We start from the raw sequence: 21,097 nt of genomic DNA, 5'->3' as shown, positions 1-21,097 counted from the left end.
ACCATCCACCATGTATGAGAATGATTAATCCATACACAAGTTGATCCACACACGTTGGAGGAGGGGACATTTGGCATCTCCGATTTACCTAACCTGCATGTTTTTGGCCTGCGGGAGGAAACCGGAGTACCCGGAGTACCTAATGCTGATGCAGGGAGAACATGCAAATTATGCAACAAAAAGGTCACCTGACCTAGCCGTGGCACAAGCCAGGGACCTTCTTCTTGCTGTGAGCTAACAGTGCTACCAACTGAGCCACTGTGCCACCATTAAGTGTGAGGTATTTTACAAGGCAACATTATTATTTTGTTTGTAATATTCTTCATGTTAACAGTGAGTCTATGATGGTTCAATAGCTCATTGGGTTTTGGATCAGATCGAGGTGGGATACAGCCAAATGAAATCAGATCTCTCTTGAAGAGCGTTTCCTTCTCGCTCACACACGGTGAGGATTATGTTGCTCTTCTTTATACACAATTACAAAACAACAATCCATTAGTATAGTGTTGCATCACAATGTTAAAGTGAGGAAAGAAGTGTCATGGCAACCATTTTTATAGGTTATCCTATTGGGAACAAAAGACACAGAGAGAGAGAGAAACAAAAGAAAAAAGTGAAAGAATTTTCACAAATCCTCCGTGCCCAAAAGACAGCGACTAATCTAATATGAAACCCTCCGAGACGTTTGGCTTCGACAACCCTCTCTGCATATCTGGGTGTACATGTGTAAGCAATTTTCTACATGGCTACTAATACAAGAGGTCTTGAAGGGGAAACAAATTCATAAGAAGGATATGAAGTCATTAAAAACAGAAGATGTTGGAATAAAACATTATTTCATGTACTTTCTCTCTCTTGCGCGCAGCGATCAAGTTTCAAGCTTGCAAATGAAACGTGACAATAGAATGGTTGACTATTTGGTAAAACATTCTTCATTTGTCTCCATTGGAACAAAGTATAATAATCTTCTGATGATAGATGGTATGTAGCTGATCCAAACTGACAATAATCTTGTTGGCTGACCGGCTACCATGTTCCATCATAAACTTGTATGATTGCTCATTTCCATGAGCTTCATAAGTATTCGGACAGTAAAGACAAAATTGCTCTATTTGCTGTGGAGACAAGAATACCTTTGTGGCAAAAATCCCTGAATGTTACATTTTATTAAAGGGGCCATGGCATGAAAATCTGACTTTTTCCATGATGTGCTATAATTGGGTTCCCAGTGCTTCTATCAACCTAGAAAATGTGAAAAAGATCAACCAAGTAACTTAGTGTTGGTAAACCATTCTCTGCAAGCATGTGAAAAAATAGCTCATTGAAATGTGGCTCTCCTTATGATGTCATAAGGAGATCTTATTATAATAATACCGCCCCTTAATCTGCACTATCCAATTACAGCACTGCCATTTAGTGCAGAGAGAGAAAAAAATCATTGACAGCACAATTGACTTTGAATTGCAACAAACCACCATTATTGCGATCAGTGTTTGCATATAATCATCTGATTTGCATATTAAAGGACACCCAAAACGTCACATTTTTTGCACACACCTACAAAGTGGCAATTTTAAATTTATGTTATAATAAATGATCTATATGGTATTTTGAGCTAAAACTTCACATGTGTACTCTGGGGACACCAAAGATTTATTTGACATCTTAAAAAATTATTGTGACATGTCACCTTTAACATTTGATTATGTTTAAACACATACATGCTTTACCAACAAAGAACAACCTTTTATCCTGACTTATATAGGATGTCATAAATGCAAGACCCACACTAAATAAGCGATGGATCAAACTGATAGTACATATTTTCTGCTTTTCATGCATGAAAAATTAAAGTGATAGTTCACACAAAAATTGTGTCATCATTTACACACCCTCAATTTGTTGCAAACCTGTGTAAATTTCTTTATTCAATTGAATATAGCTTGAAGAATGTTTGTAACCAAACAACATCTGGGGCACCATTGACTTCTATATTAATCTTTTATCCTACCATGGAAGTCAATGGTGCCCCAGATCTGCTTGGTTACAAACTTTTGTGCTGAGCAGAACAAGGAATTTCATATGGGTTTTGAAACGAATTGAGGGTGAGTAAATGATGACAGAACTTCATTTTTGGGGAAAAATGAATGGGCTGAGCATTTAACAAGCCAGTGGCTACAGATGTGATGACTGGAGTCTTTGTGCAGGACCTATAGGGATATAAAAATACGACTCAAATTTCTGAGACCTGATCTGTTACACTTGAAGTGTCCCTTTGAAACCTGCCTACTGGTTATTGCATGACCATAACACTTACACTACCTGGATGCACCGTTGAGCTTCTCTAACACGAGACACCACATGAAAAGAACCAGAAGCACCTTTAACAAGAACGTACTGATCTTCAACCATAATACAATCTCTCAAACATTACATTTGTCAAAAGTAACACACTAACACCTGATTACTAGAGATCATGTGTTTTAACTTGTCTGACCTCCATAGATGTCTTTGTGTCAATTTACTGCAGTAAAAATAGTCGAAATTTATGGTTATATATTTTTGTTTTATAAAAATACGTTTACGTAGGTGAAATGCACATATGATCCATCCATGCATATTCAGTACGTATTTATTAGCTAATATAAGCACGCAAGACAATTTTAAAGGGGACATATCATGAAAATCTGACTTTTTCCATGTTTAAGTGCTATAATTGGGTCCCCAGTGCTTCTATTAACCTAGAAAATGTGATAAATATCAACCCAGTAACTTAGTTTTAATAAACCATTCTCTGCAAGCATGTGAAAAAATAGAATTTTGGCTCCCCTTGTGATGTCAGAAGGGGATAATACCACCCCTTAATTTGCGCTATCCAACCACGGCACTGCCATTTAGTGCAGAGATCAACTAATTTGCATTTTCAAGGACGCACCCAAAAACGTCACATTTTTGCTCACGCCTACAAAGTGGCAATTTTAACATAATATAATAAATTATCTATATGGTATTTTGACCTGGAACTTCACATACATACCATGGGGACACCAAAGATTTATTTGACATTTTAAAAAAGTCTTGTGAAATAAAATACAACTTTAAATACAACTTACATAAAATTACAAATGTTCAACATCATCAATTACCACACAACTAACAGTAAATAAACAAACCGATGCATTTAAAGTCAAAAATATAAACTGTGCAAAGTAAAACATGTGAATATTATATAAGCTAAGGTGAATAACCACTTCAGACCCTATTTTCTTTTGCAATGGTGATGAATTTAAGTAAAGCAGGATATAGTAACAAGAAAATAAATGCAGGGAGTGGACGCTAAAAGTATAGGCATTTCCACAGCAGACCTGAAGCATAAAAACATAAAGGCCATCTTTCAAATCTAAGAACAACAGCCTGTCAGTCCTACAACCAACAAATGTTCAACCCTTTCCTCTGTTCATAGTAAACTGAAACCTAAAATGTCCCTCGGGGACCATTTCCCCTCCCCTAACCATGGACTTAATTGATGTGCGAGGAAGAAAAAGCGAAACGCTGCCAGATCAGACCGCATTCAGGAGTCCCAGCGAGGGGGCTTCAGGAGCCAAGCGCAAACTTTTATACGCTTATAATACCACACAGCCGGGAGATGCCAAACCATGATCTTTCCGTTGAAAGTATGGAAAGTTTTCCCAGCGTTCGGGGATTAACGTTGATTGCATGTATGTGTGTGTGTGCGCATATGTGATACGGGTTTTTAGTTCTTGCTTCATTACAGGAACATTGCATCATCATGACTGATGTCAACTTGAAGTAAATGTGCATTTGATTCACAATTCTCTTTTTTTGGGTTTTTAATGTGCCTCTGATGGCTTTCAAATGGGACCAATAGGAACATTTGGGAAGCTGGAAAAACTTTCCCAGGAAACATATTAGATGACATCATTTATCACACATGCCCACACACACAAATCCAAACTACACCCCTTCAATTCAAGTTGTGTAGCTCTTAAAAACAACAACATGATTTGTTTTTTTTTTTGACTTTGGAGAATGTTAATATCATGCTCCTGTATAGCTAGCAGTGCAAAACATCATGGGTTCGAACCCAAGGAGCACATGTACTGATCAAAAGATTTCCACTCCAAGTTGCTTTGTATAAAAGCATAAGTACCGTGGTATTTCCAAAATATCTGATATCGTTGTATTACCGCTCTCTCTTACCCTCACAGATTTTGTCCAGTCTCTGGCGTTTGACCTTGTGTTTGTCAACCAATGCCATGGCAGCTCTCCTCTCCTGGTCTAGTGATCACGGAGCTTAGCAACAGGAAACTACAGCCCCCAGAATCCTCCAGTGGGCATAACGCCACCTTACACCTGTACACAGAGATACACACATTCAATGTATATAGAGGACCACTGACATCATGACATAGTTTAGCCACAGGAGGGAGCCAAGTTACAATCTAAAATAACATCGGCTTAATGCTTTTTGGCTGTCAATGTCACACCATGGACTCATTAATTTCAGGTACTCAAATGCCTGATGAAAGGGTAACCAAATCCAATACACGTATTTGTCTTTGCATAATGTGATATGTTTTTACGTGAATGAATATTATGTGGGAAAAAAATGTGATTTAATTTTTTACCCGTGGAAAATATAGACTACACTATGCTGTGTTGTTTTTAACCCACGGTTGGATACAATATGGACAATATGTTTGACCTAAACATAGTGGTGTTTGATTTTTAATAAAATAAATCTATTAACATATACATTGTAGTTGTGGTGCTTTTTAATTTTTGGATGGATGCGCCTAAATTTTTCCCAGTGCTCCTAACTCTTTAAAGTTGGGAGCACCAGTGCTACCAAATAAAAAAGTTAATTTTGAGCCCTGGGTTGAAACAACCCATCATAGGTTCATTTAAACCCCAAATAGGGCTGTCACAATGATTAAATAATCATCTCATTGCGATTGTTTGGCCTCATCGCAATGATTTCAGATCACCGCAATGATTGCACATCTCTCTAGAAAACACAAGGGGGAGCTGCAGTAATTGATTTTTTTGCAACCACTATGTGGTCCAGTACTAATATGACCTTAGTAGGATTGGCTGTTTTGCTATAGTCAGTTTATTTTGATTGCATTTTTATTTTTAGTTATTTCTTATCAGGAATTTTCCGTTTTTGAAAAATATATTCATTAAATAATTACTTTTAAATATGTGTTATATGTATTAATACTTATTGCCAGTTAAACCTTGCAAAATATTTCATTTAAATAATCACAACAATGTGTGATAAAATGTTCATGAACAAAAATATGTATGAGAATTAAATGTCAAAACACTAAAACAGACATAACATCGTCATAACAGTCACAATTTATTAGTCAATTAACAGTCAGCCAAATTTCATAATCGTGACAGCCCTAACCCGAAAGGTTGGGTTTGTCCATATTTTACCCAACCATTTTTTTTTCACTGTATTATATTATAACTGTCATGGTAAAAGTCATGGTATTGACTTAAAATGTTCCCTAAAACAGACAAAAATCTATAGCTTTTACGACCATAAGGCCATACATATATAAGGATCAGATTATTTAAGACTTAGTAACCTCACAGCAATGCCAATGACACAATAATTATATTACCAGGGTTTTTTTTTTCTGAAAAAAAAATCTAATTGGTCAGTATGATCTTTGTCTACTCAGCTGAAATGTTTTAAATAAAGTTATTACATTTTGAAAAAGGAGACTTTTTTTTATTATATTCTATAGAATAATATGGACTTAAGGCTCATGGCATCAAACTTTTGCTACACTCACAATAACAATATTATCACAATTATTATGAACTTATTATGTTTTTATGAACAATACTACTAACTTAGTAGTGTTAACTTCATCTTTAGTATTGTTTATTTTGTTGTGTTCATTTTTGGCCAGTGAAATTTTACTAAAAACAAGAGCTGTGGCTTTTAACCCCTAAACTAGGGCTGTCACGATTATGAAATTTGGCTGATTGTTGAAGTCTAATAAATTGTGACGTTATGACGATTAATTGCCCGTTTTATTGCTTTGACATTTAATCCTCATACATTTTTTGTTCATGAAATAAATTTTCACACATCGTTGTGATTATTTATATTAAATCTTTTGCGAGGTTTACCTGGCAGTAAATATTAATAAACATAACACATATTTAAAAAGTTATTATTTAATGAATATATATTTTTTTAAAACTGAAACTTCTTCATGAGAAATAAACACAATAAAATTTTAAAAATAAAAATGCAATAAAAATAAACTACCAGAATAGGCCAGATCAATATAACTCCTTATATTGGTTTAAATCACAGCAGCCGGTCATCAGTGCACGTGAAGAGAACGATCTCTCCCACGTCTTAAAGCTACAGTATCCTAATTCATCTCTCACAAAATTACTCTCTGCTCATTAGTGAAGAACTGTTGTACTTCATACGAATGCGTGTATATTTTATTCATACAGTAAAGACTGAAGTGTTTTATTTTAATTACTTTTAACAGACATAAACCTTTTTAAAAGGCATATTTCTCTTTGCAAGAATAAATATTTGTTGTGCTTATTTATTTGATTCTCTATTAATCAATAATATACCTAATTTATTGTTAGTTTCATTTCTACAAATGGTGCAAACTCTGCTAGATCAAAGATAAAAGATTCCCATTCCACTGCCATTCTGTGATCGGCACTGATCGGCGATCGGCAGATCATGATCTTGGTGATCGGTAATCGATGATCGGCCCCAAAAATGCTGATCGGAGCAGCTCTATTTACGGTATTGTCATACATGTCGTATTAACACAATATTGATCTTGGATTAATCATGTTTTATATCACGTTTTTGTCAATGTCACAATATATTGTTGATATTAGGGATGGGCATTTGATTAAATTGTTTTAGTCGATTGTCGGGAGAATTAACGATCGACTATCGATTAATCATTAATATTTTTATCATAAAAAATAATTATTTAACTTTTATAATTCAAAATTTGTTGAATACAAAAATACAGCGCGTTTTCCTCCGTAAGACCTTTATTACAAGATCAACTTGTGGCAAACAGTTAAACTACATTTAGTTAGACAAACGGAACTGAAATAAAAACGGAAGGTCACAGATAACGGAGTATGGCGTCAAAAATTGCACCCTGGTGGTAAAATGTTGAACTGCTGCCACACAGTGAAATTCATTTAATTGCTTCAAGACACACGCTACGCTAGGCAACGCAACCTGCATTAGATAAAAAAAAGGATTCGATTAATCAATAACAAATTAACGTCATCGACTAAATTCTTAACGATGAGTTATCGATCGTCGATTAATCATGCCCATCCCTAGTTGATATATTGTGGGACATCCACATACACAGATGAGAAACATTTACTAAGCATACAGGCTGGCCATCTAACCTTTTTTTAAGTGCACTTTACAGAACATCTCAGATTTAAAGTGTTTTGCCATTCTGGAGTTTTAAAAAGTCCTTTAAATCAAAAAGCTCTCTAAGCAAAGCTGAAGGTTTTCCTCAATCAAAATCATGGCAGATTTTCCAAGCAGCAGAGAAAGACACACACGCTGAGCCAAACACATAGAGATGCATCTCGCTTCAGTGATTTAAGAACCAGTGCCCTCTCGCTCAACCCGAAACCGATCACAGGGTGCGCACACACACACACACACACCAATCTACTCAACCATACTACACAAATATGACTCAATTTCAAGCATCCTGCTAAAGGACAAATATCGACCCTCGAGACAGAAGAAGACCCCAGGAGAGATGCATGATGGGTCTGTTTGGTGGTGGGTCCTTCATAACAGATCGTTTTCAATTAAACAGACGCATTTCCGAATCCTCATCTCGCTATCAATGGATGCTGTACACAGGCATGTACAAGCTTTCAGTAGTCATTGCATTGCCTTGGCCCTATCTAACACAAACTTCAAGACATTTACTAAAGCATTGTGAGTCACATGGGTGAATGAGAGATCAGCACTTTCCAGCTGAATGCCGGGTAATCTGAAAGATCTGACCTGTTAGGCAGCAACAATAGCCCGTGTGTGTGAATACGCACGCATTTTTTTAACTATTTACCACAGAGCTTTGGTGTCACGGGGAGGTGAAAGCGAGACCGCCTCTCTACAACATTATTCTCTGGTTGCTCGTTAGAATCGAACAGCGTAACACATTGTTTAGCATGTCACAAGGAGCTTTACACAACAAAAAAAAATGCTTGCTATAAGAAAAAACTTTATATATAAGACATACCCTTTGTATCAAACAAAACTGTAAAATATCACTTCATATACAGAAACATAATAAATCGCTGTATTAATGAAGCAAGGTCATTCACCATCACCCAGGCAACCGTCACTTCCTCTGACCTGAAACGCTTGTGTTTGAGGTCAAAGGAAGGAAAACACAAACATAACACTCAGCCTGGATAAAAGAGTTTACGAAGGAAACGACAGTATAAACACACACATGTAAATCTGACTGTAAACATTTACATGATTGATTGTGATTATATTGAATGAATTATCCAATGTGAGATCTGAAGGGCCGCACCGGTTATAACAAGTGGTTACAGTTTGAGATGTAAATCTCGCAACTGTTTGTGCAACACTAAGCACAGAAAACACCTTGCCGAACGGCAGCCGGCACAAAGACATCAGCTGTATCCACTTCAAAGCCTTGTGTGTGTTTTAAAAGCACTCTTTTACTCAAAGCATGAATTACATCTGCTCCATTCACAAACCTGACGCTTTGATTCCTCCGCACCTGTGTGTGTGTTTGTGTGTGTGTCTGTTATGACAGCGTGACACTCTTCTTGATTGATGTTTGCGTGTTGCGTTCCTCATGTTTACCCTGCACAATAACCACATTTTCACTGACCACATTTCAATATTCATTAAATGCGATGCAGAATGAAGCCGTTATGGGAATGTTTTCATTAAATATTGCACACACCTTTTCTCCTAAAAAACTGTCAAAAACATATCCGGCTTGCACTTAAAAAAAAAAAAATTTACATTACGAAAATTAGGTGCCACCAGTTTGTGGTACCACCAAGATTTTTCTCATAGTGACTCGATGAAATTTTTCAAATGCAAAAAAACTATGTGACCCAGTCTGTGAAAACATAAAATGTGACCCTGGACCACAAAAAACACTGGGGTCTCATTTATAAAGCATGCAAAACAGGGCTGGAAACGTGCGTACAGCAGTTTCCACGCAAAGGTTGCGATTTATAAAAAACAAACTTGACGGGAGAATGGGCGACTAATCGTTTGCAGAATAAAAGTTTTTGTTTACATAATATATGTGGGTGTACTGTGTATAATAATTACGTATAAATACACACACACACACACACACACACACACACACACACACACATGCATGTATATAATTAAAAAACATTTGCATGTGTATATACATGTTTATATATATATATATATATATATATATATATATATATATATATATATATATATATATATATATATATATATATATATTTATTTATTTATTTATTTATTTATTTATTTATTTATTTATTTATTTATTTATTTATTTATTTATTATATAAATATATTTTTTCTTAAAATTATACATGTATGTGTGTGTACTGTGTATAATAATTATGTTTATGTAAATACACACATATATGTATAAAATATATTATGTAAACAAAAACTTTTATTCTGTAAATGATTAGTCGCGACCAGAGTCGTATAATAAGAGAGTTATGACACTCACTCACATAGACGACCGTTGTCATGTAGTGACCTATAGTTTCAAAAGCAGCACTGAAGCCTATTCATTTCAATGGCACCTGCTGGTAAATCTATGAAATTACTGTTTCTCTTTACATTTTTGGACATTTCATGAATATAGTCAACAGTGGTATTTTGTGAACTAAGCTGTAGGTAATAATTATTGTTAATATTAACTAGTTAAATTCTTATACTTTCATGAGTTGTGTATAATGTGTGAAGAAAACAGATTTAATTGTTTAATATTTTATTACTGGTGGCCATCTACTTTAATATATACTTATCATATCTTTTATATTACGAGTAACACTAGGGGGCAATAGCGAGAAGCTAAATGCCTCATAAGAAAGTCACACTGCTTCACAATACGAGTGATGTATCCTCAAAAATCATGTATAATTATATTAACATTTAATGTGTACTATAAATATAATAGAATATTAAATTAGTGTGTTTCTGTTATGTTTCACTGTTACAAATAACCGCATTGGTGATTTTTTGTGATTTTAATAGAGTAAAAGTGTAGGAATTATGTTTTTAGCAGATTGATAGCTATTTATATAGCCATATTTTTGCTACAAAATAAAAGATTAACTGTGTTGCTGTAGTGGCAGTTATCGGTTTATCATTATTAACTGATTTACTGTATTTCCATCACTCCATAGTAAAAAAAAAGTTATAAACATAGTAAGTATAGTAATCAATTCACATTACAAGCTAATATTTACCTAAAATAGCTGAAAACCTATGCAAACATATTGACAGCCCAGCTTGGTTTGGAACTGTAGAACGTTACATGAATCACGTGACTGCGCGGCGGCGAGATCAAAGCGTGTCGTAACTCTCTCTTTATACGACTCTGGTCGCGACTACGCACACGTAAACTCTATTAAGGATCCTACGCACAGTTTTATAAATGAGACCTCTGGTCTTTAGTTGCAACTCGCAAGGTTCTATTAGCAGTAGACAACAATACATTGTATTGTTAAAAATCCATTAGGTTCCATTAGGATATTTAGAAAATGATTTTGATAATTTCCTATCGTAAATAATATATTAATATTTTTATTTTGTGAGTTAATGTAGTTTCTAGGACTTAATTTGAGCAACTTTCAAGACATTTTTCCCAATATTTAGATTTTTTTTGCATCCTTAGCTTCCAGATTTAAAAATATTTGTATCTCCATCAAATATTGTCCTATCCTAACAAAACAAACATCAATAGAAAGCTTATTTATTTCGCTTTTACAATCCTTATAAATCTTGACCCTTATGACTGGTTTCGTGGTCCAGGGTGCAAATCATCATCCATAATGTAAAAAACATTGAAAATATAATTTTTATATATTTTATTCTTTAATTAATCATAGGGGTGTGAAGAGACAATTACTCCATACGAACGAGATGAGATTTTTACACTTTTCAAGAAAAGATAAAATATATGAATTAATGATTAACTAAATATAATAGTAAACTTTATAATTGTTAATATTCTGTAATAAGACACTGTCACAAGAAATCTCGTGACATATTTAATCTGTCACACCCCTAATCTTTAATACTGACCAAGTAAGATCACATGAAAGATTGAAATCAATGACTCAAATTAAACTTGATGCTGCTTATCTCATCATTAGATTATGAGACTTTAACCGGGATTTCACAGACAAGACTACATAAATGATTTAAAATTTAAATGTTTAAGATTTGTGGCTTGCAGTCCATATTTGTGTTAACTTTTAATGCAAATACACACAAATTTCACTTTAATACACTAGTTGGTTCAACTTAAAAACATGAACATTTTGAGTTAATTCAACTTTAGTTGAGAACAATTTTTAAACAACTTTTATTTTATTATTTTTTTGAGTTGAAATAACTACAAATTGTAAGACAACCACATATAACTTATTTTAAGTTAAAGCAACAAAGTGTTTTTACAGTGTAGACTTTAATGATGTGTTTTACACATTGTTTTGTGTTATCCTATTTAACACTATTTAGTGTCATTTTGTGTTGATTTTGGGTTCAAATAAATAAAAGGGACAACACAAGATGTATTAAAACAACATTAAGTGTGTTGTTCCAATAATAACACAAATGTGTCTAGTTAAGGACAACACATTCAATGTTTTAACACTTTTTTTTTAAGAGTGAGATACTGTTTGTTTTCTTAATCCAATATGTGTACAAATGCACATGCCAAACACAAATACGTTTTCTAATTTTGATCTTAAAGTGTGAAATGTGCCCACTTTCCACCAAACGAAACATTTTTTTTAACACGAGCACAGAATTTTAAACTACACTGTGAACGGTGGTCACTCTTGATGCGTTTCTTCTTTAAAAGCACTGGTGCGGTTTGTCGAGGTGGCATTTTAAATATGCAGATCATTTCCTTTCAGAGCACTCGCCTGTTGTGGCAGTGAATCATTTCAAGCAATCACAAATAGTTTTTTTTTTTTTTTGCGGAGACCTTTAGAAATGCCAGCGCTCATCAAAGCTGGTGTAGCGTCTCACTTCCTCTAACGCACATAAAGAGAGAAGACGAGCTTTAAATCAACGGCAGTAGTAAAGTGTGTGAAACGCGCTACAAGCTTATCTGAAACTGTGTCACTGTTCAAGTGTGATAAACCTTCATGGATCCAATTTTTAAAACATTGTTTTGCAGATACTGCAGAGGTTTAAATGATGTCATAAGCATTTGACCTCACCGCCACGCTGGCTAGTGTTTATTTCCCAACACATCACACTTTATGTTTATGTCAAATCTTCTTTCATCTTATTATAATCCTATCTTAATTGATTCTCCTTCGCAACAATAAGATTAAACTGAAAGAAAACAGACTTGACACTGAAGTCCCCACTAACTTCTGCTTGAAAGTTGCAATTTCACAACAATTACTCACACAGTACTTTACATTTAAAAGACATCTAATAGTCATCCAAACACAGCCCAGAGGTTGAAACAAGGAAAAATTTCGGCTGTCAATGAAAACATTAGAGATTAATCAATCATAGCCCAAAAATAAATAAAATTAAAAGATTACTCAACTTTCATAAATAAATCCCGATATTTTACTCAACCCTATGTCATCAAAGATGTTTATGTCTTTCTTTGTTTAGTCGTGAAGAAATTACGTTTTTTGAGGAACATTCAAGGATTTTTCTCCATAATAGATCTCAACAGCTTACAGTTTTTATTCAGCTTCAAAGGGCTCTAAATTATCTCAACCGTAGGGCCCTATTAAATAAGTTTTTATTTTTTCCCAAATTCCGTTTTATTATTCTCAAATTCCGTGTTTTCTTTTTCATTTGTCTGGATTCGGGTTTTAATGGTTAAGCTAAATTTCAGTTACAAAAAACATATCGTATCAACTCAAAAACATTAAAGGAATACAATTTAACTCTTTCCCCGACAGTGTTTTTCGAAAAAGTTGGCAGTCAGCGCCAGCATTTTTCATGATTTTCACAAAGGTTTAGTGCCTTCCAGAAAATGTTCTTCTTAAAATATATTAAAATATATAAACATACAATATGTACATACATTTCAAACAAAAAAGTTTCATCCTACATTCATTTGTTATCTTTTGTTATTTAAAATTTTTGAGCAAAAAGCTGAGATAATTGCATTTTTGTGAAGGACTTTTGATAGAGATCAGATTCAGAGCGATCCTCAAAACTTACACGGACAAACAGCTGTTTCCCTAGGGCAATACTTTCGGGTTTTATAAGTTGTGGAAGAGCGCCACCTGGTGGATAATATTGCGGAAAGCCAAAAATACTCGTCATTGTTGACGAGTTAACCTCTGTCATTTGCCGATTAATGAAACAAAAAACTTTTGAAACATTTGAAAATTAGTTATAATGGGTTTTAAAAATGACTGAAAGCTACATTTCGTAACAATCTGCGTTGTACAGTAAATTCCGTTTTTGCTTGAATTCCGTTATTTCGTCTGGGTTTTCCGCATTGCGGAAATCATAGGGTCTTACATAAGAGTCTTATCTAGCAACCAATCTTAATTTTTGCCCCCCAAAAACATACTTTTAAACCACAACTTCTTGTCTTGCACTAGCCATGTGATGCGAGAGCGACCTTACGTATAACGTAATCAGGCCGAAAGGTCACGCGTTACATGTGTGAAACGCACACTTGTGTTGACATTACACACCTAAGCGGCCGTTTCACATACGTCATGCGTGACCTTTCAAAGTTATTATGTAATACTTAAAGTCACGCAAAAATCAAAAGGCTACATTTTTTTGGGTGAAATGAAGATCGTTTTGCTACATAAGACCCTTATGCTCCGGTTGGGATCATTTAGAGACTTATAAAGCTACAATGAAACTGCAAACCGTTGAGGTCCACTAAAGTCCACTATATGGAGAAAATCCTGGAATGTTTTTCTAATAAAAAAACTTAATTTCTTTATGACTGAACAAAGTCAAAGATCAACATCTTGGATGACATGGGGGTGAGTAAATCTGATTTTTTTTTATTATTGGATTGGATTATATAGTGGATTATTCCTTTAAATAAATAAATGAATGAAAAAAAACACATTGTAATCACTGTTGACTCTGCTTACATGATGGAATATCAGACATCTCAAGTTATTTTGGCAAAAACGATATGTTACCAAATTCAAATTTATTTTGGCCAGAAGTGGGTTGTAGCTGGACTATATCGTGTCTATAGTTAACCTAGGTTGCTGGGTTCAGAATTGCCAGGATACCAAAGTACCACATATTTAAGAAATCTGTCCTGTCAGTCACAGACTCCTCGTGCATCACATCTACATCAATATTTATTCTTCACAAGAGAGAAATGCAAAACTTTGAAAGCACTTTAAAAAAAGACATTTTCATTTAAACACAAACATTTCTTATCAAGTTCCTCCAAAACCAAATTATCCGAGCTATGCAATCCGTATTAATCTTCTGGTTATGCAAGTCAACAACTGTCTCATTTCTCAAAAAAAAAAAAAAATTAGGAGAAACATCCTTTAAAAAAAGTTGATGCGTGAATTGCCTAAAGTCTTTACAAAATACTAACAACTCTGTCTGCGATAGAAACCTCCCTTTAACAATATCATAATCACTTGACACTCACTCCCACCTATATCTTCTACAACATCACTTTTTTTCCGGTCATATCTCTTCTTATCTGCCTACGACAGAACCTCCCCGTTTATCAGGAACGAGCCCACTGAATACCGCAGAAGCACAGAAGTGAACCTGACATTTGTAACATGGCTCCACAAACATGTGTGAATGCCTTCCTGATAGTTGTATTGATCTGTCAAGGCTATAATGAGCTAAGCACTCGGCCTCGACCCCTCACGGTCAAAGCACAATGAAGAGGCCCCGTTCCTCGCTGACCCCTCACAACACACTGAACTCACTGACCCGGGTTTGACTCTCGCTCTTGGGGTCGTACTTTAATAACCTGGGGAGGACCACATCGCCTCCCGCGGCGCGGAACGCCGTTCGTTCCGTACCATTTCAGATCAGAGAGGGAACTTGGGAGATTATACAAAATAATCACCAGCGATCTTGTAGTAACTATTTTTTCTCACATATAAATAATGACTGCAGAGACGTTTACTAAAGAGTAAAGATTAGGGGCCGTTTGGCTCTTATCTATCAGAGATAGCCTGTTGCCCCGGCCTCACCACACAAAGACATGTCACAAGATCTATGAAGCTGTGAGAAGACCAATTCAGAGAAACTCTCAGGTTGTTGCCTAAACTAGGAATCCACGATGTCTCAGTATCACCAAATACTGAAAACAGATAACATCTGAATTATTTTCATATTTCAAGCAGCTTTTTAAAGTTATATTTATGCATTTGACAGTGCATTACAAGGTATACATTTTTTTCAGTATGTGTTTCACTGGGTTCAAAGCCATGACCTTTTGCGCTGCTAACCCAGTGCTCTATTACTGAACAGTTATTCATCATTACTGTGGTACATTCCTGGGATTGTTTAATAAGGAATGCAGATATACAGTATTTAACTTGGCAAGGCTAAGCTCAAAGATCCTTAAAGCATTATGATTACATTTATAGCATGTCAAATTTTGGATTGAGGTGAACAATGTCTAAAGAAATAGTTTCTAACAATACGATGCAACACACAACATATCGATATAAGGTAACTTTATTTTGACACTCTCTCCGTCCTCATTCTTTGGCGTAATGTGGATGCATTTCCGCCAAAGCGTGCATTTTCGTTTATTTCGGTGTGCTAGTGTTAACAAAAGTGAAATGCAAAGCCGCAACAAATCGGTTGTAGCAGTGAAAACACAGCGAAAGAGGCAAAAGACGTTATCACTGCTATCAGACACAAATCGTGTGTTTGGAAATATTTTGCATTTGGAAATTGGACTGGATAAACAGATTGGCAAAAAAACTTTGCCAGCACCAGCTGAAACACTAAAGACTTTGACTGTTGCCATCATGAGCTTGATTTTATGTGAAATTTTTTCCATCATTATTTACTTTATTTAAAAAAAGTGTATTTTCTTATAGTTTTTGTTGTAAATGTCCCAATTGGGACAGAGACTGTGCATTTTTCAAAGAGTTTAATAGTTGCATTAGTGAGTTATTTAACTGCTTAACTAGGCACTTAATATTAAAGTATCGATATTCGCAATTGCATCGATTCGAAATGCTTGATGCATCTGTAAATATTGCTTTACTGGCGGAGATAATCGATACTGCATTGTATCGCAATGAACTGTCCGATTTTCACCCCTAAGTAATAGTCTATTGTAATATCAGCCATCACGTTGGTGGTTGATGAAAGCAATATCATTGTCAGTTAGCTAAAGTGTCTATTAAAATATTCAACATCCCATATCAGAATTTCCTTTTGTGGGGACAACCACATCCCAGAGATGCCACAGACACATTTCAATTTGGGATCTTATAGTGGTATAAAACAGTTTTAACCAAAAAATGATCTGCAATTACCCCTACAAGAGATTTAAAATGACTCGGTTCTGTTGCCACAATGACTTTTCGAGACAAAGGGAGATAAATCAGCTACCCATATAAATCAAGTGTCACTCGACCGCTCTGAGATCACAGACAAACCTCTCAACAGTCGTTTTTTCATTCCCTCAGAGCTTTGCTGTTTAACAGAACAACAGGCCATCCAAGTAAACTATACTACTGAATTAAATCTTTTCTTGTAGACATTTAACCCTATATTTTAGATTTGAGAGCTAGACACATCCTAGGAATAGTGGCTCATGAAAAGGCAGATGCCATGCAACACGTTGCAATTTCATACTAACTACACATCTCACATCCTTTTATCTTCAGACTGACATACAGAAAAAACGCTGGAATACTTCACGAGAATGAGTGCATTATTAATATATCTGCTAGAAAAGGTACAAAACGGAGAATTCATTATTATTCATGCTTAAGAGTCAGTCTTTAAAATTCACATGACACTCAACCACCTGCTCGAAAACAAACACATTTTTTCTCTGAGCAGTTAGGTGTGTCAATTCCCAGGCTCTCGATACAAGATCAACACAGGATTGCTGCCTTCAAGATTCTGTCTTTTCTTATCGTCCTTTCTGGAAAAGGTCAGGTGATCGCTCGCATGTCAAGAGATGAATTAAACAAATGAAATGCATACATTTGCATATACAGTGGAAATGCATTACTTCTTGCTAATGCATTGTGTGCACAATGTGGTGTAAAACTTATACGAAGGTATATAAAATATACTATTATCAAAAATATTAATTTTATGCATTATTTTTGAAGCATTCAAGCATCAAGACATCAGATGTTTATATCTTAATGCTATCAACATAAAGTCTCACAAACTAACCATACAAACATGCATATTTAAAAAAGCAAAATAAATAATCTTATATGATGCAACATGACTGAGAGAATATGACTTTTATATGTTAAATTACTATAGTAATATGATAAATGTGATATTAAGAAAAGTCTATAATATATATAAAAAAATTATATGATGAACATTTTGGTACACTTTGGAAAGAAACATCATCATAAATGAGATTAAACAGAGACCAAATGGATCCCAAACACTTCCAAACATCTCATGAAGCTGACGCTTAAATAAAACATAACTGCGAACTCAATAACATCAGAAAAGAAATAAAACTTTCATCTGGTAGAGTAAATCTGTCAGGATCATATAAATGAATGCTGTGTTGCCTCTCAACACCTGGAGAACAGAATGCCATAAATATTAAAGAAGGCCTTTGCATTTCCCGTCCTGAATCTAATAAATGTCTTCTTGCTTCATATGCTGCCATGTACACTATGATTCAGTATGTGATGTGCGAGCACTCGGGCGAGAGAGAAAGAGAGAGAATGTAATAGTTGTAGTGTTCAGAATCAAGGTCTCCGGTCATCCAACCTACACAAGGAACAAACTGAGAATACATATCTGCTTATGATCAACAACACTGTGCATTATTTACACATGCGTTGCATTCGATTAACCAGCATTTGATAGTTTGGCAAACTAGCATATATAGGTTTTTCTTTGGGGGCCTGGTGCCTCCTTGAAAAGGGCCCTTGACAAAGCCCTTAGAAACAGCAGATGTCCTGTTAGGAAACATCTGTACACTCCCCCTCTCCTCCGGCTATTGCACCATGAACAGACAAAGGGGCATCTCCCAAAACACACACACTTTACCTCCACTTCTAATTAACCAAATGAGAACCACCAAGTAATCAATATGAAACATCACAATTTTATGTACCAGAAATAAGTTGTGTGGTGAGACTAAACTTTTAAACTACATTGAAACGCAGGGGTTGTTGTGTTGACTTGGCCAAAAACATATTTATTAAAATCACGTCATGTTTGGGTACCTGATCACACAGTCACCAAAAAAACACACACAATCACAATCAATCTTGACCTAATATGCATCTTGGTGCACTTAAAAGAAATCAGCCAATGCATTCAGCCAAAATAATAGAGCTATTTTTACACATGGTAACCTACGCGCAACATTATTGCAACATTTGGTTACACTGTAGCCGCTTGATGTAACGGATCAATCGCTTAAGAATCAGCGGATACAATGTAACCACAGATCAAAGGCACAATACCGAAAGCTGTTTCTGTTGATCAGCTGCTAAGTGGCTCAAGATGTCTTCGGATGTTAGAGAAACACAGTGAAAAGCCCACCCATCCCCTCCATGTCGCAGGCGAATAAACGCACACATGGACGGACACTGCGCGCGAGACCAGCCGCCGTTTCTTAAAGCAACAACCGGGCGACTCTATTTCATATTTTACATTCATATCCGCCTTTATAATATGTATATATGTAAACATACCAGTTTAATATGCTCATAAACAATCAATCCAACGCTAAACGCACATAGAAGCGTCCAGAATGAGCGACTCACCTTTTTAAACGCTACCAAAACTTAATCCAACGTGTTCCCAAACTGAATATCTGTGAATGATTGTTTGGGCTTTTGACGGTTTTGGAGAAGTTACAGATGAGTGGGGGAGTTTGGTTCTCACAGCGAATTTAAGGTGGCTGAGTGGGTTAAAAAAAGAAAAGAGGAGGTGATTCGGACTCGGAGACACAACGTTTAATCTTTTCCTCAGCGCGAGGATTGAGATGTCTCTGTTTTCCTTTGCTTTCTCTCTATCTTTTGAAAGAGGCGGGGCTTTGGACCAAACAGACCAATGGCGAGGGGGTTAGCGCGCGACCACGCCTCCATTATCTTGGTGCGCAGATACTGGCCAGTTTGACCGAGTGACCACAGCAGGCCTGCACTCCACCATCTGCACTGCCATTTCAGTTTTGGAGGGGAAAATGCTACACTTTCTACATGTAGTATATTTACTTTAGTGAATTGTAGTATAATATTATAGCCTAGATATTATTACGCTTGCAATATAATATAGGGAACTGATAAACTGGAGGAAATGTTATAGTATACTATAATAATTACCTTGGTAAGACTCACAAGATTTATGATATTTCCTACAGAAAAAAATACTAAGGCGAAACTTTTATAGTATACTTTAATATTTAAGAGTAGGATTTACAAGATTTATGATATTTCCTACAGAAAAAAAATACTACAGCGAAAATGTTATAGTATACTTTAATATTTACTATGGTAAGACTCACAAGATTTATGATATTTCCAACAGAAAAAAAATACTACGGCGAAAATGTTATAGTATACTTTAATATTTACTATGGTAAGACTCACAAGATTTATAATATTTACTACAGAAAAAAAATACTACGGCGAAAATGTTATAGTATACTTTAATATTTACTATGGTAAGACTCACAAGATTTATAATATTTACTACAGAAAAAAAATACTAAGGCGAAAATTTTATAGTATACTTTAATATTTACTATGGTAAGACTTACAAGATTTATGATATTTCCTACAGAAAAAAATACTAAGGCGAAACTTTTATAGTATACTTTAATATTTAAGAGTAGGATTTACAAGATTTATGATATTTCCTACAGAAAAAAAATACTACAGCGAAAATGTTATAGTATACTTTAATATTTACTATGGTAAGACTCACAAGATTTATGATATTTCCTACAGAATAAAATACTAAGGCGAACATTTTATAGTATACTTTAATATTTACTATGGTAAGAATTACAAGATTTATGATATTTCCTACAGAATAAAATACTAAGGCGAAAATTGTATAGTATACTTTAATATTTACTATGGTGAGACTCACAAGATTTATAATATTTACTACAGAAAAAAATACTAAGGCGAAAATTTTATAGTATACTTTAATATTTACTATGGTAAGACTTACAAGATTTATGATATTTCCTACAGAAAAAAATACTAAGGCAAAACTTTTATAGTATACTTTAATATTTAAGAGTAGGATTTACAAGATTTATGATATTTCCTACAGAAAAAAAATACTACGGCGAAAATGTTATAGTATACTTTAATATTTACTATGGTAAGACTCACAAGATTTATGATATTTCCTACAGAAAAAAAATACTAAGGCGAAACTTTTATAGTATACTTTAATATTTAAGAGTAGGATTTACAAGATTTATGATATTTCCTACAGAAAAAAAATACTACGGCGAAAATGTTATAGTATACTTTAATATTTACTATGGTAAGACTCACAAGATTTATGATATTTCCTACAGAATAAAATACTAAGGCGAAAATTGTATAGTATACTTTAATATTTACTATGGTAAGACTTACAAGCAGAGAT

At 34.7% G+C, this 21,097-nt stretch overlaps 1 protein-coding gene across 5 annotated transcripts in view; it reads right to left on the bottom strand.

Moving 5' to 3' along the window:
• The window catches only part of ctbp2a (C-terminal binding protein 2a), a 49,058-nt gene extending 29,577 nt beyond the window's left edge, over positions 1–19,481 (bottom strand). For all 5 annotated transcript variants that reach the window (XR_010527661.2, XR_010527662.2, XM_065253971.2 and 2 more), the window contains exons 1-2: positions 19,255–19,481; positions 4,222–4,374 (exon numbers count right to left, since the gene is read on the bottom strand). Coding sequence is in view for 3 of the 5 variants with exons in the window: in XM_065253971.2 (XP_065110043.1) it covers positions 4,222–4,279 (58 nt within the window). In the remaining 2 variants the exon portion in view is untranslated. The remainder of the gene's footprint in view (positions 1–4,221; positions 4,375–19,254) is intronic.
• Between the last annotated feature and the right edge of the window lie 1,616 nt (positions 19,482–21,097).

This window comes from Paramisgurnus dabryanus, chromosome 17 (genome assembly GCF_030506205.2).
Source record: "Paramisgurnus dabryanus chromosome 17, PD_genome_1.1, whole genome shotgun sequence".
NCBI classification, from domain to species: domain Eukaryota; kingdom Metazoa; phylum Chordata; class Actinopteri; order Cypriniformes; family Cobitidae; genus Paramisgurnus; species Paramisgurnus dabryanus.
Note: the sequence above shows the minus strand (reverse complement) of the source record. Positions and strands in the feature narration are given on the sequence as shown.